Source organism: Triticum aestivum, chromosome 2B, assembly GCF_018294505.1.
Source record: "Triticum aestivum cultivar Chinese Spring chromosome 2B, IWGSC CS RefSeq v2.1, whole genome shotgun sequence".
Lineage (NCBI taxonomy): Eukaryota > Viridiplantae > Streptophyta > Magnoliopsida > Poales > Poaceae > Triticum > Triticum aestivum.
The window spans coordinates 623,630,338-623,653,010 of NC_057798.1; the positions used below are offsets into that span (position 1 = coordinate 623,630,338).

At 50.4% G+C, this 22,673-nt stretch overlaps 2 protein-coding genes across 2 annotated transcripts; both read left to right on the forward strand.

The window, feature by feature from the left end:
• The first annotated feature begins 8,787 nt into the window (after positions 1-8,787).
• LOC123041798 (cyclin-dependent kinase 11A-like) lies at positions 8,788-10,018 on the forward strand. The gene is made up of 2 exons (XM_044464359.1): positions 8,788-9,393; positions 9,472-10,018. The coding sequence occupies exons 1-2, from the start codon at positions 9,178-9,180 to the stop codon at positions 9,844-9,846; spliced, it is 591 nt and encodes a 196-aa protein (XP_044320294.1). The 5' UTR covers positions 8,788-9,177; the 3' UTR covers positions 9,847-10,018.
• A 9,578-nt stretch (positions 10,019-19,596) lies between these two features.
• On the forward strand, positions 19,597-21,352 carry LOC123041799 (cis-zeatin O-glucosyltransferase 1). The gene has a single exon (XM_044464360.1). The coding sequence runs from the start codon at positions 19,712-19,714 to the stop codon at positions 21,119-21,121; it is 1,410 nt and encodes a 469-aa protein (XP_044320295.1). The 5' UTR covers positions 19,597-19,711; the 3' UTR covers positions 21,122-21,352.
• The last annotated feature ends 1,321 nt before the right edge of the window (positions 21,353-22,673 follow it).

The following is a 22,673-nucleotide window of genomic DNA, read 5'->3' on the forward strand; positions in this document are numbered from 1 at the left end:
CGATTTAAGTCACATAACCCAACAGCGCGGAGAGTCAGCCAGGAAATTCTGGACTCAGTTCCTAACTAAAAAGTACCAAATTGTCGACTGTCCGGATGCCGAAGCCCTAGTGTCCTTTAAGCATAATATCCGTGACGAGTGGCTTGCCCGACATCTCGGCCAAGAAAAGCCGAAGTCCATGACAGCCCTCATGACACTCATGAACCGCTTTTGTGCGGGCGAGGATAGCTGGTTGGCTCGTAGCAACAACACAACAAGCAATCCTAGCACATCAGAGGCCAGAGATAGCAACGACAAGCCCAGGAACATCAGCCAATCATACCAACTGAGAATGCTGGGTCTTCAAACAAGCTGGCAGGTCAGGTAACGAAAACAAGGAGAAAGGGTCTCAAAGCGATGATGACAACGAGGAGCGCTGATCACCAAACAAAGGAGGGCAAAAGAAATTTCCCCCGCAAATCAAAACGGTGAATATGATAAACGCCATCCACATTCCCAAACTGGAACGGACGTGTACTCTTCGGAATGTCGACTTAACAGAACCAGTCGCCCCACAATACAAACTATGGCCGATCACTTTCGATCGTACAGATCGTCCAGCCAATACCAATCAAGGCAATTCATCTGCACTCGTCCTTGACCCAATAATTGACGGATTCCACCTCACACGAGTCCTTATGGATGGAGGCAGCGGTCTAAACCTGCTATATCAGGACACCGTGTGCAAGATGGGTATTGATCATTTGATGATCAAGCCCACTAAAACCACCTTTAAAGGTGTTATACCAGGTGTGGAGGCCCGTTGTGCAGGCTCCATCACTTTGGAGGTAGTCTTCGGATCACCGAACAATTACCGTACCGAAGAGTTAATCTTCGACATCGTCCCTTTTCGCAGTAATTATCATGCACTGCTCAGATGAACCGCGTTTGCTCGATTCAACGCGGTGCCACATCATGCCTATCGAAAACTCAAGATGCCCGATCCGCGCGGCGTCATAACAGTTAATGGCATGGCTGAACCCCTCCTCTCTGCCAAAGAGTATACCACCGCCTTAGCAGAAGAAGCAACGAGTGGCAACTTTCAATCGAACCTCAAGGCGACGGCCAAACTCTCGGACACCGTCAAGGGAGTCCGAACTACTTCGCGGCGGGATAGCCCGGCTCGTCCGGAGCTTAACTAAATACTCTGGTAGTAAAAAGAGGCAGAGCCTGGATAGGCCACACACTGCGGCTCAACCACTACGTGGCACACAAACTTTTCTTGCATTTTCTTTGCAGGTTCACTTTTGCGTCGGCCAGGACTGATGACATGGAAATAGCTTGAACGCACAAGGGAATCTTTAGATATTCCCCTTGATGACCATCTGACCACTCTCCGGATCCGCGCACAGCCTCCTCCCTCCTGGTCTCAGCAGGTTCCGAAATCATGTTTATTTTCCTCACATTACCTGTACTCATACACATCGACGTGTTATTCAATTACAACATGTGACTTTATATGACACTCATCTGCTGTTGTTTCTTATCGACACTCTTTGTCAAATGGCATCCATACATCGTGATATGCCTTAATATGACAGGGGCTTCATTGTACCCATAATACGGCAATAAAGTCCGACCACCTTCATGGTCGTTCGGCACCCCGAACTTATAGCATTATATGCATCAGCTCCGAATCATGTCTTGGGTAAATAGTTGGGTTCACCCGGCTCCTATGTTTTGCTGCCTTATGTTCCGCTATATCGGCTAGGACGGCACAGGGAGAACTATTGCGATTGTGTCCCGATTCTTCCGGACGAGCGCCTTAGTAGAGAAAGCCGAAAACTGATTGTCATGATACGGCGAGAGCTGTTCAGCTATTCGAGAGGTTGTAAAATCTTTAAGGATTTCTTCCACATTATGCGATAACCAATGCAGCGTGCGATGGATCGACTTTTCTTCCGATCAGGTGCTTATAGAGCCCCTCGTACGGTATTCCGAACACCAGGGGCTACGCCTACCTTCCTTTTGTCAAACTCCTATGGCTAAGTGAGAGTGATAAAGCCCTATAGTCCGATTGCCTGGTTCGTTGCGCTGAACACATCCTTCAAGGACCCAAAACTGGGATAAAGAGTGCTCAGGTTTATCCCGAACATCCCCGTACTTCCTACGTGGGGGCAGAAGCTGACGACTGGCCAACTCTCAGGATTAATATATAAAATGGCCGCGCAGGAGGAAAAACTTTCAAATAACAGGCAATAAATAATAGAAATGACCTTGTTCAACATTACAAAGGACAACATGACCGTATTCATGGAAATATAATGTCCTTAGTGCATTGCTCCGCCGCAAAGAGGGATCCTTCTAGGACACTATCATAATATAATTCGGGCTTGCGGTGCTCCATCCCCTCTATCGGTCCCTCGGTCATCAGCTTTTCAGCATCCATCTTCCCCCAGTGCACCTTTGCGCGGGCGAAGGCCATTCGCGCAGCCTCAATACAGACCGACTGCTTAATGACATCAAGTCGAGGGCAGGCACTCACAAGCCGCTTCACGAGCCCGAAGTAGCTGCTTGGAATCGGCTCGGAGGGCCATAGCTAGATAATTAAATCCTTCATGGCTAGTTCGGCCGCCTTATGCAGTTCGATCAACTGCTTCAGCTGATCGGCAAGTGGCACCAGATACACCGGTGCCAGATACTGCGACCAGAAGAGCTTCTCCGCAGTGCTCCTCTCTTCAGCTTGATAGAATTGTGCGGCATCAGATATGCTGCGTGGCAGCTCCACAAATACACCTGGAGAAATCAGAATTCAAATTATCAACTTGATTTTCTCCTTTCAAATACCCGCTTTGTATAGAAAAAGCCTTACCAGCCGCAATCTTCCTCGCCTCCTGGATTTCCTTCAGGGCACCTTGGGCTCCCCCCCGGCATCACTTGCGGCTTGGTGAGCTTGGGAAAGTTCAGATTCTTTCCCTGATAAACTCTGCTCCAAGGTCTCGCATTTCTTCACGACCTCTTGAAGCTCTCGCTCAACTTCAATAACCCTGGCCTCGTGCTTTTCGCGAAGATCCTGCTCTGCGGCTGCTTTCTTCTCGGCTTCTGCCACAACCTTCTTTAGAACCTCCATTTTGGTTGTCGCCCCTAGAGCACATCATAGAAATATTTTCATCATACTGACTTATTCATTTGTGCTGAATGCGAACAAGGTTTCTGCATACCTTGGTTACCCTCCAACTGCTTCTTCACTTTGATGAGTTCTCCTTCGGCCCGCTCCAGACTTTGCCTCAGTCCGGAGACTTCTGCAGTTTGAGAGGCGGTAGTTGCTATAGACGCCTGCTTTTGAACAAAAGAGAGGCGCCATAAAGTGAGTCTCATGCGAACATTTATTTGATCCTCTGTTCGGTTCTTTCTTTCACCGAACAGTGTATCAGGGGAAACTATCTATACTATGACACTCTTCGAAACCTCAACAAACATACCTCAAAGCCCGTTATAAGGCTGATGCAGGCTTCATTCAGTCCACTCTCAGTGGACTGAATCTTCTCAATCACCGCACCCATAAGGGCACGGTGTTCATCAATGACGGAGGCGCTTTTCAGCGCTGCCGATAAAGTATCCGACACCTCTAGTTGGACAGAGGTTGCTGGTGGAATGGGCACACCCCCTCCAGTTGAGGGAGGCAGCCTGCCTGCTTCTAGAGCTGTATTGGTCTCCGGAATTGCGTCCGGCTGGGGGCCGAACTCAAGACAACCCCCGTCGTCGACGTCCGTGGGAGCCTTCTCTCCCATGTGTCCGGCCCCTGAAGTTTGACCTCTTGGCGCCACCTTTACGATCTCCCCCCCTCCTTGGCCTGGGTCTTTCTGGGACGAAACCTCGGTGTCATTCACATGTTTGGGGGAAGGAGCCTGTGGGGGTGTCCCGCTCTCCATAGCATCCGAGCCTAGTAAATCCTCCGACGAGGATTGTTCGGTGCGGGACCTCGCCGGACTGTAAAAAAGTATGGCTCAGATTAAAATATTATGCCATGATGAGTCTGGACGCATAGACGTATTTGAATTCTATATACTTACGAGTTCACCAGGGGCTGGGCCCTGGGATCCCACTCCGGGCTGCTGTCGGCAGCAGAAGTGGGCTCCTCTGGAAGGGGGATTTTCCCCTTCTTAGGTGACTCGGCCTCCAAAGATGTGGAGGCCGTCCTTTTCTTTCCTCCCCTCGCTGGGGATGGGTCTTCCTCCTCTTCCTTGTCCTCTCCGGAGGAAGATCGGGCATCGGAGTCTTCGGATATTGTGTCTGAAGTGCCACGGCGACGAAGGCCGCCCCTGGTCTTTTTGGCCTCCTTCTCGGCCTCCTTCTTTGGCACCTTGTAAGGCGCCGGGACCAGCATCTTCATCAGAAGTGGGCCGGCCGGTTCTTCCGACAGAGGGTCCGGACAGTAGATCCGCCCCGCCTTCTTCGTCCAGCCCTAGGAGAGTTGTGGAAAGCACATTAAGCATTTTCCTCGGGATATGCGAATGAAACATATGAATTGCCAACATACAATGACTTATCGAACTTGCATGGCAGGACAGTTGGTACCCGCGGTCCTTGGTGGAGTCCGCCACGATTTGCCAGACTTAAAGAGCACCTTCCAAATATCCTTGTGCGAGGAACCGAAGAGCTCTAGCAGGGTCTGGTGCTTCGCCAGGTCGAATTCCCATAAATTGCAAGCCCTGTGTTGACAAGGAAGAATCCGGCGAACTAGCATCACCTGGACTACATTGACAAGTTTGATATTCTTGTCTTCCATACCCTTGACGCATGTCTGGAGCACCAACAACTCGTCGGGCAAAGACCAGTTCGGGCCCTTCTTGGGCCAGGACGTAAGCTGCAGGGGGCTCCGGATTGGAATTCGGGAGCAGCGGCCCATTCCGTGCCGCGCGGCTCAGTGATGTAAAACCACTGCTGCTGCCACTCTTTGACGGAATCATTGAAAGTACTTGTTGGCCATGTGACGTTGGGCATCTTGCTCACCATGGCGCCTCCGCACTCGGCGTGCTCGCCGCTCACTACCTTGGGCTTCACATTAAAGATCTTTAGCCATAAGCCGAAGTGTGGAGAGATGCGGAGGAAGGCCTCGCACACGACGATGAATGTCGAGATGTTGAGGAAGGAATTGGGGGATTGATCATGAAAATTGATCCCATAATAATACATGATGCCGCGAACGAATGGGTGGAGGGGAAACCCTAGCCCGCGGACAAAATGAGGGAGGAATACAACCCTCTCGCGGGGTTCCGGAGTAGGGACGATCTGTCCCATCGTCGGAAGACAATGGCTGATTTTCTTGGCCAAATACCCGGCCTCCCGAAGCTTTTTGATATCCTTCTCCCGGATGGTAGAGGCCATCCACTTGCCTCCTGCTCCGGATCTGGACATTTTTGGGAGACCTTTTTGGGCGGAGAAGACGAACGCTTGGGCGCTGGAGCTCGAGCAGAGGGGAATGGATGAGCAGAGAAAGAAGAAGGCGTGGGAGAAAAAGGGGAGTCCTTATCTCCTTATAAAGGCAGCAGGGATCCTGCGCCTTCCCACTTGCCCGGTAAACTCGCTTATTCCCAAGCGCCGCGTTGATGGCGCGGTTGGGTTACCCACGCCCGTATTGATGAGAATCCCGAGATAAGGGGACACGATCTCTGCTTCGACAAGACGTGCCAATAAAACCGCCTTGCGATATGTGCGGTAGCAGGTTGGAAAACGGTTCGAATAATGACCAGGCCAAGGCGTGATGTCACGCTGTGAAAAGTTGTCGGCAAATTAGATTTGTGGAATATTATGCTCTCTACGGTGGTATGTGGAAATTGTTTTGCAGAGCCGGACACAATCCTTGTGTTCAAGATCTTCTATGGAGTATTCGGAGAAGGAACCTGCCTTGCAATGCCGAAGACAATCTGCGCGCCGGACTCATCATCATTGAAGCCTGGTTCAGGGGCTACTGAGGGAGTCCTGGATTAGGGGGTCCTCGGACAGCCGGACTATATACTTTGGCCAGACTGTTGGACTATGAAGATACAAGATTGAAGACTTCGTCCCGTGTCCGGGTGGGACTCTCCTTTGCATGGAAGGCAAGCTTCGCAATTCGGATATGTAGATCTCCTTCTCTGTAACCGACTTTGTGTAACCCTAGCCCCCTCCGGTGTCTATATAAACCGGAGGGTGTAGTACATAGGACAAGAACAACAATCATACCATAGGCCAGCTTCTAGGGTTTAGCCTCTACGATCTCGTGGTAGATCAACTCTTGTAATGCTAATATCATCAAGATCAATCAAGCAGGAAGTAGGGTATTACCTCCATCGAGAGGGCCCGAACCTGGGTAACATTGTGTCCCCCGCCTCCTGTTACCATTAGCCTTAGACGCACAGTTCGGGACACCCTACCCAAGATCTGCCGGTTTTGACACTGACACCCGTCCTTTTGGGGTAAAATGGACAAACCAGATGGCCCAGCGCGCGACGGCCTGGACCAATCTGGTCCGTTTTTTGTCCGGACCGACCCATTTCGAGCGCAAATATGCGCGCGGTTTGGGTCGCGGCGGACGGCAAATGGACGCCTCGCTCTTTCGCGTTGGGGCCGCATGGCAGGCGGTCACCTACCTCCCACCACCCGACATAAATGCACATGGGTGGTCGACCCCACCTGTCATCCGCCCACGCGAACGGTCGCAGTTCTTCTTAAATGGGGAAGCCGTGGACCGGTCGTCATCCACACTCCCCAGTCCAGCCCTTCCCGCCTCCTCCAAACCAACACCCCAAACCCTAGCAGCCGGCCGGCTACCTCGCAGCCATGGGCTTCTGGAACCACGGCCGCAAGGGGAAGCATGGCCGCGAGGCTAGCTCGTCCTCGGGCCGCCGCCGCGGCTCCATGAAGGAGGAGCCCGCATCACCACCACGTCGGGCCCCCGCGCCTGCCCCATTCACCATCAGCCCTACGACCGGCGGCGAGCGCGACCGGCAGTACATCGCCGCGGATGTATGCCAGCATTATTGGGAGACGAGGACACCGCTCCCGTGGAGCGACGTGCACCTCCCAAATAATTGGCACCTCTTCGCCGACCGAGTCCCGATCCCGCCGGTCCCGATGAGCGGTCGTGCGCGCCGCGAGGAGATCGAGCGCCGCCACCGCCTCCTGCGGGATGACCTATACTACGACGACAGGTACGCCCCCGACTCCGTGCTCTGGAACACGTGGCTCCAGGACGAGCACGACGTGCGGCACGCGTCATTCTTCGTCGGCACCTCGTCGGGGCCGCGGCGGCCACGTCGAGAGCGCGCAACGCGTGCTCCCTAGGTGCGCGGTCTGACGCCCATGCCGTCGCCTTCACCGTCTTCGTCACCACCACCACCACCTGCATGACAGCGGAGGAGGAGGCCCGGCTCATACAACATGTCATGGAGGACTCCATGCGCACGCACAATGAGCGCCAATGGGAGGGCCTCAAGGAGATGATGACCCTCTGTGCGGCCGGCGATGTCGCCATCCCCGAGGTGGAGATGGTGTAGGCGGAGGAGGTGATGGAGGAGGAGCCGGTGGCGCGCGTTCCACCCGGGCCTGGTGAGCCAGCAGTGGAGCTGGTCGTGCACGGCTCCAGAGATGGCCGACGCCGTGGGGGGTGTGAACTGGTGCCCCACGCCGCCGCGGTCACCGGACGGGAGGCCTCGCCACAGGAGGAGGTGGTGTAGGCACCTCCGGCCTTCCAGCCCGCCCGTGTGTACCACGCGCCGCCGTCCCACCTCTGGACACCGCTGGACTACGACGACCTCGTCAGCGACGACGACAACAACAGCGGCCAGTGAAGACGGTGACGACCACGACATCTACGGGCATGGCAGGAGCGCGCGGGCAGTTTTTGTTTTGTTTTTTATGTTAATTACGGCAGTGTGAACCGTGGAACTGGGCTGTTTTGTGGCCGTGATGGTTAATTTATGTTTTATGTTTTTATATTTGTGTGTTTTTGGCATTTTATTTTATTTTTTCTGTTTTTTTAATCATGTCCACTCCGAACATGATTTGGGGTGCGGCCGCGCGTTGGGCGCACCGAAAACTCAACGGACAGAAACGGTCACGAATGAATCCATTGGCGCCCCAAAAGAACGAAATCCGGTCAAACCGAACGTCCGTTTGGAGTCGTGCGCCCTAGTTGGCCTTACACTCCCCCGGTCCTGACGACTAGAAATGGTCGAGTCGATCGTTCCTTATAAGGCATGATTATTAGAGATGCTTTGACAAGGTTTATATGCATACCCGGCAATGCTCACATGCTACAGAAGAGACCAAATTTGACCCCGGAGGCCGCTTGAGGGACCATTACTTTCCTCCCGGCACCGATAAGATTTGGGATCGAGTGCAGTTGTGGCATGGGCGGCGGCGTCTCTCAAGGAGCAGCGGCGGCGTCTCTCAAGGAGCGGCGGCGATCGGCATGGGTGCCGTCTCTCAAGGACAGGGGCGCAGTGAGGGATTTTTTGTCCAAAAGGACCCCCTGCCGAACGCTATTGTCAAAAAGGACTATCTGCAGATAAAAACGTCAAAAAGGACCCCCTGACTAGTGGCGGCAGGTGCGGCAGGCGACACGTGGCACCTGCCGCCACTAGGTGAGGCGGCGGGCCCGGCCGCCACCGCAGGAGGCGGCCGCGCGGTGCACAACGGGTTCTTGCACAGTACAGTAGCTGTGACGGAACGGGCCAGGAGAGGTGGGCCCGGCCGCCACTAGGTGAGGCGGCGAGCTCTGCCGCTGTCGCTTCCCGTCCGACAGCCTGAGCTGCGCGCGGGCCGAGGCGTGGGCCAGGCCGCCACCGGAGGAGGCGGCATCTTTCTTCACGCCCGACGCATTTTCCTATTGCAGATGGCGCTGATTCCCGTGTGCAACAGCGACCTGACGGCGGTGATTCCCACGAGCGGGAAAATGCACGCTGATGCTTCTTTCGCCCAAGAATCAGTCTGGCTATTGCTTGAGAGGATGCGACGGCATCAGTCACTCGCTGCGGGAATCCAATACTGCGGGAAGCTATTGTGCCGACACTACAGGGATCCTAAAATTTACTGCTTAATTTTCTCGCCATTATTTATCGTCTGGGCTTATAAAAGGAGACACCGAGGCTCTCGTCCAGCCATCCTTGAAATCGCCACTGCGCAAAGTGTATAACACAATTTTTTTCAGTCGGTATGAGTTTGCCTTGCTCGGATCAAAGCATTAGGCCGAGGAAAATGAAGAACGCAAGTTTGCCTCCTGGGGTGGCAGTCCTGCGATGTTGGTGTGGCGATCTTTGCAAGGTGAAGGAGGTGACGGATTTTTCAGATTGGTTGGGCATGAAGTTTTTCATGTGCGCCAATTATGAGGAAGATCCTGCCGTAGCTATTTCAGAGTACGACAAGCCTCCGGTATGCTTTAACCATCACAAATAGATATTGTTGGTATTTTCATTGATTCTTTAGTAACATTCTTGTTTCTTGTTGTAGTCTCCTCCGCCTCTGTGCATGTACTATCATTGGATTGACACGGAGAAGCCGGCTTGGGCAGTGACTGAGATTCGTGAAAGAAGTCGCCGTGCGTGGAATAGTTTATTTGCGGAAGAGCGATGCGAGAAGGCGGAAGCTGAGGAGAAAGCAGAGCAAGAGAGAGAGTTAAAAGAATACTATGCGGAGCAACACCGTTTTTTTGAGGAAATGGGAAAGAAAAACAGGGAAGAGGCTCGTCGCATGGAGGAGCAGGAACGACAGCGAAAGGAGGCTCGTGAGGCAGAGAGGCAGAGAAAGAAAGAAAGGGCTCGTCAGGCCAAGGCAACAGAAGAAGCTGGCGATGGAAAAGGAAAATATCCACGCTGGACTCAGTAGATTCCTGTGGTAGTATTTAAAATTCCGCAATCATTTGTATCTTTATTTCTGCACTTTAATGTAGCTTTATTTCAGGAGTTAAATGTAGGTATATTCCTACAATGTATCTTATTTTCAGTTGTGCCGTGTCGTAATGGAAAAAAATATAGTTTAAGAATAAAGTAGTGGCATTTTCTTTCCCTCCACTAATATCGAACATCGTGCAATAACTACAAAATAAAATTAAGATAGAACATAATGCCCTACAATAACAGAGTACAAACTAATAATGCAAGTACATCCGAATTAAACGGTAGAACTGGAATAAAACTACATGAAGACATCATCGTCATCCTCCATCGATGCAGAACTCTTGCCCTTCGAGGATGTAGAACTCTTACCCTTGGACGATGCAGAACTCTTGCTCTTCGAGGATGCAGTACTCTTGCCCTTAGACGATGCAAAACTCTTGCCCTTTGATGATGCAGCACCCGGAAGCGGCGGCATGAAGATATCATCTTCATCCTCGCTCTCCTCAGTCCATAAAAATGGATGCATTTCTACAGTCCTTCTGAAAGTTTCACTCTTCGGCTCCACTGCATTCTTCCACCTTGCATGCAACCTAAGAAGTTCTTTATGTACCTCCTCATAGGTCCTTTCAGGCCACCCAGACCTACGTAATTGGTGAGCCAACTCATTCATTATGGTGTCACTACCGGTGAGTTCGTCCCATGGAACTATCCTATTGTCCATCCTGAAATCGGTAGCTAGCCTCAAAAGAGTCCTGCTCATCCCAGGGTGAAAACTACGATCGAAAGGATAATGGGACATCTCGACTACACTACACTCGAATGCTTATCCACCTCCGTCTGAAGGGGGTTTTATAGGTAGAGAGGAGAAAATGGCGGGAAAGAACGAGTGCAGTATGGCGGGAAAGGGTTGGCGGGAACATATGGCGGGAAACGAGTGGCGGGAAGATATGGCGGGAAGGGGTTGGCGGGAAACGGGTGGCGGAACATATGGAGGGAAAGCGTTGGCGGGAAAATATTGAGGGGAAAGCGTTGCCTGAAAATATTGAGGGGAAAGCGTTGACTGGTGCATTTTTATTTCAGCAAACATAGATGTTCAAATCGAAAAGTCTGATACACACATATATAGATACAATGGGTCGCGCACGTGCATAGATGAATCACCCTACTTAACGACGACCACCTGGCCTTTCCTTACGACCGGAAGGCGACAAGCGATTAGGTGGCCGGGTCACACGAAGACCGCGACCGTACTCCACTTCGGCTTCATGTGTCTGCGAGTCCTGCGTAGGTGGTGGAGTCGCGAATCCTTGTTGTGAACCTGAAGCGTAATTGTAGGCGTATGGTTGTGACTCTGGGGGGATAAAAGATGGGCCAATAACATCCCCTCAAAAGAACTCTGTAACTAATGATGTAACCGTGTCGCCAAGATCATGTGATGCTCCCCGGAGGCCTGTGTTGACGCCATGATCATGTGATGCTCCCCGGAGGCCTGTGTTGACGCCGCGTTGGGTGTTCTCATCGTCCCAATTAACATCAGGTGTGTCCTGCACATAGAAACATTTTAAACAAACTGTTAGAGGATAATATATGATATCATTGTAAATGCATTGAAATGTAAACATGACTACCTAAGCATATCCCTCTCCTATACTGTCTGGCCATTGTACTTGGTGCTGGTTTAAATCTGGTACACGAGTCTCCTCGGGCATGGGGATCCCTCGCGTGGAGAGAAACGGCTGAGATCCCTCACCTTGGGTGTATGCATCATATCCTGTGTACGCATATGGGTTAGGGGAAAGAAACTGCTCGGGCATCGAATCCAAGCCCGTGCCATGGTCCTGAGATGTTTGCCCCTGACGAAGCTGCATCGAAGAAGAGCGATGCAGTGGCAGAGATGAGTCATGTCGTGGCAATGTCGTTCTAGTACTCGGACCCTCCCACCATTGCTCATGGCTCGTACGCGCCTCGCTCGGTCTGGACGACGGTGCCGCACTCGGTCTGGCTGACCTCGGTACCGGCATGTATGCTCTAGTGGCAACGTCGTCGCCTCTACCGCATCTGAACTTCTTTGCCATGAATTGTTGCAAAAGTTTCTGGAATGTCTTGCGATATGGGCCCTGGGCCGGCATGCTATCCGTAGCCATCTGCCCTACTTCGTTGACATTTTCAAGCTGAACAATATTTGGATGTTATTTAGTTCCAATGATTATGAAATGATGGACCTAAAAAAGTTACAAGTGATTACCAGGTGGTCACGATAGTAAGCTGCATGCAGCTCAACATGTCTCCGCGCCTGCTCCTCTTGTGTGAGATGTGTTGGTATAGTAGCTGGCTAACTGGCCAGGCTAGCACGTGTGTTCATGCAGTACCACTGCTTGTACGCTTGATCTGTACTTCCATCGTACGGCCTGCAAAATTAAATAATTACATAAACCTTTGTGATGAAAGCAAAGCATCTTCACGCATCGTATGATCATCGTAAAAAAATAATGTACATAAAATATACCTAAGTTGACGCACTATATCTGCTAGCGCTTCATTTGTCCACTTGTGTACCCATTCACTGTTCTCTTCCCTCCAATCGTATAAACTCCAACCCCTGCCCATATTGGTTAGCCTGCAAATTATGTAACAAAGTGTGAGTTTAGTAAATTAAAAATGACACTAACTATTTAGGGATGTCACATCTTACTTATGTGTTTCCTCATCGATACGTCTGGGAAAAGGTGGTGGAATTTCTTGATAGAGACCGAACTGTCTCATTACACGCTCTGGGTTGTAAGGTTCAACACACCACAGGAACAATAAGTTGCAGCGAGTCAGCCAGAATGCACTATCGGTCAACATGCCTGGTGTGAAGTGTCGAGCATCAAAGACCAATTTTAGCTGGTCCTGAGTCCACGGGTTCCATGTGACTTCTGCCTCATCAAGTATCTCAAACTGCTGGTGGTACATAGGGTAACAATTTTTCGCAATATCTGGAGACCAACGTTTCCGTGCCTTTGTCCACCTGGTGGCCATAGTTGCGCTAGCACCCTCGCCAAAGTCATATGGGTATATGGGTTGTACTATACGAGGTCGTCCTACAGGGAGGTATTCCTAGGACCACAACTGTAGAAACTCATAGGCGACACAAAGTAATGGAGCTTTTTGTGCGAAAGAGGTTTTTTGCGTGGCATCACACAAGCCTCTGTATGTATGACATAGCATGGCAGAACCGAAGCTGTATTTTGGCTGCTCGGGTAAAGGTTCATCTACCATATTCTCTGCAATGTAGATGAGACCAGGGACAACAACGTCCCCATGTGAATTTGGAAATAGATTCCCGAGGAGCCACAACAAATATGCAAACAGATGTCTTTTTCTCGTCTCCTCATTGGCGAAGCTAGATAAATTAAGAAAGTTATCACGAAGCCAGACGAGTGGGATGCCCCGAGGGTTACCAGAACGTTGTGATTCTGGCATTTCCATCCCAAGACGGGCTGCTATATCTAATGCCCAAGATGGAGACACTCGTGGAGAGACTACCGGCTCACCTCTAATTGGTAGAGCAGTGATCATAGAAACATCTTTCAGTGTAGGTGCAAGCTCCCCAAAACGAAAGTGAAAGGTGTGGGGTTTCAGGTCTCCACCGGTCAACGAGGGATGTCAAAAGGGATGGGTCCGAACGTACTTGGTCGTCGCATGATGTGAGCCTAGCAAAACCTTGTAGTCCATAAGCGTCAAGGTGAGCAAGGAAATGATTGTGTATTGGCCATGTTTTCTTTATGGTTCGAAGTCTGAAAGGCCGATAATCATGCTTAGTATTTGGTTTCAAAAATAGGTGGCAACGGTGCCCGGCGTCATGGGGCCCCTGCAAAAGCACTGGCACTTCACCCATAACCTGCACACAAACATACAAATATAAATTACGAGGAAGACAGAAATACAAATGCAAATCTAAATTAACTTAAAAAATACAAAGAGATACGATTTACATTAATTATCTGAAGTTAACATCAGGAGTACAATAATACAAAGAGAATGAATTTAAATTCAATATAAGTACACATAACGAGTAGAAATATAAATAGACATGGCGAGTACATATATATCAACATCATGCGTTGTTGTTGGCTCGATACGGGCAGTCTTTGCGTGAATGTCCAGGACACCTGCAAACGCGGCATCGCCTTGGTTCTCCCATCTAGCTATGGTCCATGTCATTGCGATGACGCCTAGACTGACGTCGTCCCTTTGCGGTTCTCATCAAGTCGGTGTTTGGAACCCATTTCGGCCCATCTGGCCACAACATTTTGTAGTTCATATCAATGCCCCAAGCCCAGAACTCACCGTTCCAAGTGTTGTACAGATTGTACATGTTAAAGTACGCCGATATGTATGGCTCGACGCTGATTTTTTGAACAGCAGCCGCCCGGAGCACATGACTGCAAGGGTAGCCCTCAAGCTTGGGCTTGTTACAAGTGCACTCATAGGAGGTTGAGCCAAGGGTGACAGCTTGCTTTTTTGATCCTCTGTGGTGACCCTTAACGTACTTGGCTCGCACATTGACCTCCCACTTATTCCTAAGTGCGTCCACTTTCCTGCAGCCATGACTTTGGGACTTCTTTGCTTTCTCGTCCAGATGTCTTTGCATCTTCTCGGACCATGGCTTGTTCAATTCAACTTGTGCTTTGGCGACGGTGACCCTGTCTGCAAAGTATGACAGGGTCCGGTTCCAAGTTTCTTCAATTCGGGCTGTGATAGGCAGTGCTCGCACCCCTTTAAGAACACCATTGTACACCTCTGACATGTTGCTGGTCATTATTCCATACCGAGCCCCGGTGTCGTGAGCCTGTGCCCACTTCTCCAAATGAGGGCAATTCTCGGTGATCCACTGGCTCAAATTTATGGCCGTCCTACGACCCCTCCGGTCTTCTCTCTGCGGCAAGGCCGCGCGGTCGATCTCACCATTGATACCTGCCCATATCGCATTCATTTTGGCTCCAGTTTTTTGCATGCACATCCTCTTGAATAACTTGAACCAATCCTTGTTTTTGAATTTGGAGTAAAAGTTTGCTGCCAAATGCCTCATGCACCACCTTCCCTCTAGATCGGGCCAGCCCCACTCTTCTTCCGACGCCTTAATTATTTCAAGAGCGCTAAATAATCCAGTGTTGCAATCAGAAATGATGCAAACACCTTTACGCTCTTTCACGACACCAATCTTCACGCAGCTCAGGAACCACAACCAGCTATCTTTGTTCTCGCTCTCGACCAATGCATATGCAATAGGAAGAAGCTGATTATTTGCATTCGCTGCAATCGCCACCAATAGTGTGCCCTTGTACTTTCCAGTGAGAAAGGTACCATCAACAGATAATACCGGGCGACAGTGCCTGAAGGCTTGTATAGTCTGGGCGAATGCCCAGAATAAGCGGTCCAGGATTAGCTCACCCGGGTTCATTGGGTTTGGACGTTCTCTCCGCCAAACTTGAGTCCCCCTATTAGCACTTGCTATTTGATGAAGCATTCTAGGGGCATAAGAATATGCCTCCTCATAGTACCATACAAGTTCTTGAATATATTTTCCTTCGCATGCCTAGCCTTGCTGTAGCTAACAGGGAATCCAATTAGATCCTCTGCATCTTTTTGCAGAGCCCTAACACTAATGTTGAGACTTCCCTGCACAATTGTTTCCATCGTCTGTGCCACAAATTTTGCTGTCACATTGCAGTGATCTGAAAGAGTCCCAGTTTGCTCACAGGTATGCTCCACTATTTTTGTGATATGCCATGACTGACATACCCCAGGCTTCAGTCTAGCGAGAACTCTTCCGCGGCAACCTTTCGCGGTGTGGATGCATATGACCTTCAACTCTTTTTTATCAGACTGCTTCACTCTATGCTGGCGGTGGATGCCGATTGCATAGCTACCCATTGCCTGGTAAGCAGACTTCTTATCTGGGAAAACTTGCCCAACCTCCAGGCTTCCCGCTCCTAGGCCAGAAGCAGAGTGAAATTCGTTGGTGATGCTCATATCCTGTAAAAACCCAGGTTGCAATGCCGCCGCGACCGCCCTCTGAGGAGGAACATCTTCTTCTCCGCTTGACTCCGAAGACGCAGAAGAATGATCATCATCATCTAGCGCCTCCGGCAATCCCTCCATGTGTTCGCTCATGTCAACGGCCGCCGACCAATACCCTGTGTCATACACAGGCTGGCCGCCCGTTGGTTCCGACGGGCCGATGCTAGGGGCTGATGTGATGGCCAACTCGACCTCACCACCCCTGCTACTGCATCCGGCAACATCAGTGACTGAAATGAACTCCACATACACCATCGGCTGACCATACATTGAGTTATTGGGATTGCTTGCAAACCTCATGTACGACCCCCACGACCGATCACCTGTGACAGGCCGCAAACCCCAACGGGCAACTGTCCCATCATTTCCTCCGTCAATGACGAAGGCCTCCATTGTTATTTTTTTTCCTGCATCACTGGGCCAAACACCGCTCGGATGCACCTTCTAACAGCTGCGTAACCCACGTTGACCATGTCTCTCACCAGTACTGTAGTCGACTCGCAGAAGGACACATCCACCCCGCATGGACCGTCGCGTAAGACGTTCCCATAGTACACTACTAAATTTTCCATAGTACCTAACCAACATACATGTTTACATTTCAAATAATTAATAACTGAACATTTAGTAATGATGACAACATTTACATATCTTACGACTAAAATAATAACTGTATTTTCATTAGAAATATTCGGTTTGTTTTTAGAATCATTTGCTTAGACTTTAAGGGGTTGTTTGGATAACGGGTATTTAAAAATCTATTTTTCTCAAACTTGTCTACGAGCGTAACAAACTAAAACTCTGTTTGCTTTTCTCTAACTACCCCAAAAATATCCTAAAATAGTTCTCGTAACATGCAAAAACTTAGCTTCTGGAAAAACGACTATTAGTAAAATATGGTTTTCTACATAATTTCCTTACAACAGGTTATGACAAAACTGAGGGTAAGTACTCGCTAGCCAAACAACCACTAAACATAATATTACGATAATAACATTTAAATATCATATGAGTAAAATATCTAATTTCTTCCGGCATGATATAATGTTTTTCATATCATACGATAAAATTCATTTATTTACAAATAATAATATTTGCAGCGGCATGACAGTACATCAATATAAAAAATATGAACAAAATTACGGCGTCATTTTATACCCATGTTATGACAAAACCCATGGTAATTACTCGCTATCCAAACAACCAGTAAACATAATAATACGATAATAACATTTTAATATCATATGAGTAAAACATTTAATTTCTTTCGGCTTTATATAATTTTTTTTCACATCATACAATAACAATCATTTATCTACAAATAATAATATTTGCAGCAGCATGCACATTATTCACAATAGTACATCAATACAAAAAATATTAACAAAATTACAGTGTCATTTTTCACCTTAGCTGCAATATGGATGTGCTTTCAAAATAGTTCCAATAAATATCCGTCGCCGGTACTATATGAACCTCGTCAACCTATTATCACATTAACAACAATATTACACACGGATTTATCAATTTTAGATTATTGCGACATAACAAAGTAGACCTACGGTTTCCTAACTATAGACTTATTAATAAATATACCACATAAAATAACATACCACATGAAATAACATACCGCATGCAATAAACAATTACAGTACAATTTTTTCTTAATTACCGTATTAAGATTTCCCGCATGTCAATACTAATGGACGCACCTAACATTGATGCAACATCTGCAACCTACTATTTCAAAAAAAATAGTTTAAATGCTACATCTCTCGTCTGAAATTATTTCTAACCTCTAAGCACTACCATCACATAGCTAATAACGAGCTAAAGGATGAACTAATTACCACCCTGCATGCATAAATAAATAAATGTATTGCAAAGCTCATACCTTGATCTTCAACTTCGTAGTTCACTTTGCACGGCTATTCCTACTACAGAAACTCCAAATGACTCCTCCAAGTACTGAAATAATGCCTAAAGCAACATAGAATACACACTTAGGAACTAATCAAATAGAATAAAAACATCGTGCATGCGAATGAAACCAACAAAAATGGATAGATCTTACCTTAATCTATCTTTTCTTCAACTTCATCATCCTCAAAATCCAACTCTAAATCGCCCTAAATCACGAGTGAAAGTGCTTACTGAGCTTTCTTTTCTCTCTGTACTTAGAGACTTAGAGAGCAAAGGAGAGGAACGAGGTTACAGAGTGCTTGCGCACGGAGCTGAAGCATGGCATATAAAAGGGAGAGGATCCCTGTAGTGTCGGCAGCCTCGGATTCCCGCACGTAAAAATCAACATCATCAGCAACAGCATGCAAGGAGCAAAAGCAAAGCAACAAGCCACTCGTGAAATTCGTCGTTTGCCGCGCGTCGGAATCAGCAAAAGCAACAACAATCAGTGCCAGAGTGATTCCCGCCCCGCCAGTTTTCGCGCGTGGGAATCAGTGCCAGGACCTCGCCTTCCGTGCACAGTCAGCGTGCACCAGCTGCTGTCGACAGGGGTGGCCGCCTCAGCCAGTGGCGGCGAGGCCCACCGGCGGGGCCCGCTCGCATCAGGGCCTGTCGCCCAGGCAGCGACCGCGCCAGGGCTGGCCGCCTCGCCCGGTGGCGGCCGGGCCCACCTGGCCCGCCCCGTTCCGTCGCGGCGCGACGCACAGTGGAGATTCCGTTCGGCTGGCGTGGCCGCCTCCTGCGGTGGCGGCCGGGCCCGCCGCCTCCTGGCGTGGCGGCAGGTGCCACGTGTCGCCTGCCGCGCCTGCCGCCACCGCTGAGGGGGTCCTTTTTGTCAAAATGATCCAGAGGTAGTCTTTTTTGTCAATTCATCTCGGCAGGGGGTCCTTTTCGACAACGACGACAACAGCGGCCAGTGAAGACGGTGACGACCACGACATCTACGGGCATGGCAGGAGCGCGCGGGCGGTTTTTGTTTTGTTTTTATGTTAATTACGGCAGTGTGAACCGTGGAACTAGGCTGTTTTGTGGCCGTGATGGTTAATTTATGTTTTATGTTTTTATATTTGTGTGTTTTTGGCATTTTATTTTATTTTTTCTGTTTTTTTAATCATGTCCACTCCGAACATGATTTGGGGTGCGGCCGCGCGTTGGGCGCACCGAAAACTCAACGGACAGAAACGGTCACGAATGAATCCATTGGCGCCCCAAAAGAACGAAATCCGGTCAAACCGAACGTCCGTTTGGAGTCGTGCGCCCTAGTTGGCCTTACACTCCCCCGGTCCTGACGACTAGAAATGGTCGAGTCGATCGTTCCTTATAAGGCATGATTATTAGAGATGCTTTGACAAGGTTTATATGCATACCCGGCAATGCTCACATGCTACAGAAGAGACCAAATTTGACCCCGGAGGCCGCTTGAGGGACCATTACTTTCCTCCCGGCACCGATAAGATTTGGGATCGAGTGCAGTTGTGGCATGGGCGGCGGCGTCTCTCAAGGAGCGGCGGCGGCGTCTCTCAAGGAGCGGCGGCGATCGGCATGGGTGCCGTCTCTCAAGGACAGGGGCGCAGTGAGGTGCGGGTGCTATGGGTGGCCCACTTCCGACCGCACACACGTACATCTACAGAATGACTAATGGGACTGGCTAACGTGCCCCCGGTCTGATCGCTAGCAATTAACCGGCAGTCACGTGCTACACGCCTCTACAAATGCTGTTGCACGGTCGCCTCTGGCATGCAGAACCTGTAAAAAAGTTGAAGCACTAGCAGTCCAGCACGCAATCAGACGGTGCGCGGCTCGGGGAGAGGCGGGACTGCTGTACTATGGCTCCGGCGGCAATGGAGGTCGCCCCAGCGCCCGTGGCCGTCGTGGCAGTGCCGTTCCCGGCGCAGGGGCACCTCAACCAGATGCTGCACCTGTCGCTCCTGCTCGCGTCCCGGGGCCTGGACGTGCACTACGCGGCGCCCGCGCCGCACGTCCGCCAGGCGCGCGCGCGCGTGCAGGGCTGGGACGCGCGCGCCGTCCGCTCGCTCCGCTTTGCCACCCTCGACATCCCGCCCTACGCCACGCCGCCGCCCGACCCCGACGGCCCCATGGCGTTCCCGGGCCACCTGCAGCCACTCTTCGACGCGTTCTGCGACCACGCCGCGGCCCCGCTCGGGCGCCTCCTCGAGGAGCTCGCCGCCTCGCACCGCCGCGTCGTCGTCGTGCACGACAACCTCATGGCCTTCCCCGCGACGGAGGCGTCGCGGCTGCGCAACGGCGAGGCGTACGCGCTCCAGTGCGTGGGGCAGTCGTTCGGCACCGGGTTCAAGGACCCCAGCCACCGCCTGGTGCGCGCGCTTGGCCTGCCCGTCCCGTCACCTGAGTCCTTCCTCACCCAGGAGTTCATGGCGCTGGTGGAGCGGCAGGGCGGGCTCGGCGTGCCGAGCGCCGGGCTGCTCCTCAACTCGTGCCGCGCGCTCGAGGGAGAGTTCATCGACGCGCAAGCCGAGACCCTGTCCCTCGACGGCAAAAGGCTGTTCTCCATCGGCCCATTAAACCCACTGCTGGAATTGGACGCGACCACGCCCACCCCGTCGGTGCAGCCGCGCCACGAGTGCATGGACTGGCTTGACAAGCAGCCGACATCATCGGTGCTGTTCCTATGCTTCGGCACAATGACGTCTTTGCCTGGCAAACAGATCGGGGAGCTGGCCGGCGCGCTGCAGAGCTGCGAGCAGCGGTTCATCTGGGTGCTGCGCGACGCCGACCGCGCCGACATCTTCGCGGAGGCCGGCGAGAGCCGGCACGCCAAGCTGATGTCCGAGTTCACAAGGCGGACCGAAGGGAGGGGGCTGGTGATCACCGGGTGGGCGCCGCAGCTGGAGATCCTGGCGCACGGCGCCACGGCGGCGTTCGTGAGCCACTGCGGCTGGAACTCACTGCTGGAAGGGCTGAGCCACGGGAAACCGATTCTCGCGTGGCCCATGCACTCCGACCAGCCGTGGAACGCGGGGTACGTGTGCGGCCACCTCAAGGCCGGGATCGTCATGAGGCCGTGGGAGAAGAGCAGGGAGACGCTGCCGGCCAAGGACATTCAAGAGGTCATCAAGAGGGCGATGGACTCCGACGAAGGCATCGCCGCGCGGAGTGCGGCGAAGGCGCTCGCCGAGGACGTTCGTGCCGCCGTGGCGAACAGTGGCTCGTCGTGCGCGGACATGGAGGAGTTCATCGCTCGCATCACAAAGTGAAGGACTGATTGGCGTCAATAAACTCTGGAATGACCAGTGCATGCTCGATCTTGCAGCGTCAATCAGAGCAGTACACACGTGTGTGATTTGAGGTGTCTCTAGTGTCACGTTCGTAGATTTGTTTCCTGTCTTTTTCGTTCGCTCCGTTCGGAACTTCGGATTCACGAACAGCACTCTGAAGTCCATCCTTGGTCCTAGCATGCAGTCTGAAAGGACAAATTATGCCTATTCTACGGTTTGTCTAATTCACATCTAGATGTTTTTTTAAGGATGTTACATTTAAACTCCCATAAATACATAATGCATCAACTAGAAACAAAAAAACTAAAACAAAAAAATAGACCACAAACAGAGTGGACATCAGCTTAGATGCGACATAACTATGTCACATCTAGATGTGCCCTAGACAGAATCTGTAAAATCGCACAAATAAATTATGTATGGAGCATATGCATGCAAACTTTGGTTTAAAAGATTTGACCATCTTAGATTCGAAAAATATGTGTACAACTCGAAATATTCAAATCTGCAAACATATCCGCACGTAGTAAATCTTAACCCCGTGGCCTCTTTTTTTGCAGGAACGCCACGACACTTGAACCGGAGAGTCCCTTGTAATGTGATTTGTGGCCTACTCGTCAAATGTTGCACGTTCCATCACGCCATTTCCTCTGTAAGTTTATCTACTGGTTATTCTTTTGTGTTGTTCTTCGCATGATGTGAGACTCATCAGAAGTAGAGACTAGCTGAAGAGCACACGCTTTTACGTGTAGACCGCTGACACTAGCTTCGGCCTAATAATGATTTGACCAAACAAACTTCACATCCAATTCATGTTGCTCTAGTATGCATGTTTCATTTTTTCTTCATGGTATGTCCTCTTCTATAAAGATCCAGTCGCCCCTGGTGTGGCAAAAACTTCCTCTGCACTTTGATGCATTCGATACTCATGAGAGGCAAGAGGGCAATTGGACATTTCTTTCCCAAGATGAAATTTTTGCACCACTAGCCAATACTCCCATCACTTACTACTGCTCATGGTATGGGTCACCATCCATAATCTAAAATCCTCAAAAGCGATAGAAGCAACCGCGACAAAAGAAGCCGACTTAGCCTCAAAGACTCCCGCGTTACGCTCAGCCACAATTTTCTTATCCCTACAATGACAAGATGTCTCTTCCATACAATTCCTCAGAATCTGTTACGTCTTCAAGATATCTATATTTTTTGATTGTTCCATACTATTATATTATCTGTTTTAGATGTTTTATATGCATTAATATGCTATTTTATATTATTTTTGGGACTAACCTATTAACCTAGAGTCCAGTGTCAGTTCATGTTTTTTTTCTTCTTATTTTTGAGTTTCGCAGAAAAGGAATACCAAACAGAGTCCAAACGGAATGAAACCTTCGCGATGATTTTTCTTGCACCAAAAGACAACTACGAGACTTGGAGATAAAGTCGTAGGAGCCACGAGGCGTCCACAAGGACGGAGGGCGCGCCTCCCATCCTTGTGGGCCCCTCGTGCAGCTCCTGACCTAATTCTTTC

Bases quoted from the DNA above. Each gene is read 5' to 3' on its own strand.
- LOC123041799 (XM_044464360.1), top strand. From the start codon at position 19,712: ATGGCTCCGGCGGCAATGGAGGTCGCCCCAGCGCCCGTGGCCGTCGTG.
- LOC123041798 (XM_044464359.1), top strand. From the start codon at position 9,178: ATGAGTTTGCCTTGCTCGGATCAAAGCATTAGGCCGAGGAAAATGAAG. The intron at 9,394-9,471 runs GTATGCTTTAAC...TTCTTGTTGTAG, and splicing joins CAGAGTACGACAAGCCTCCG to TCTCCTCCGCCTCTGTGCAT.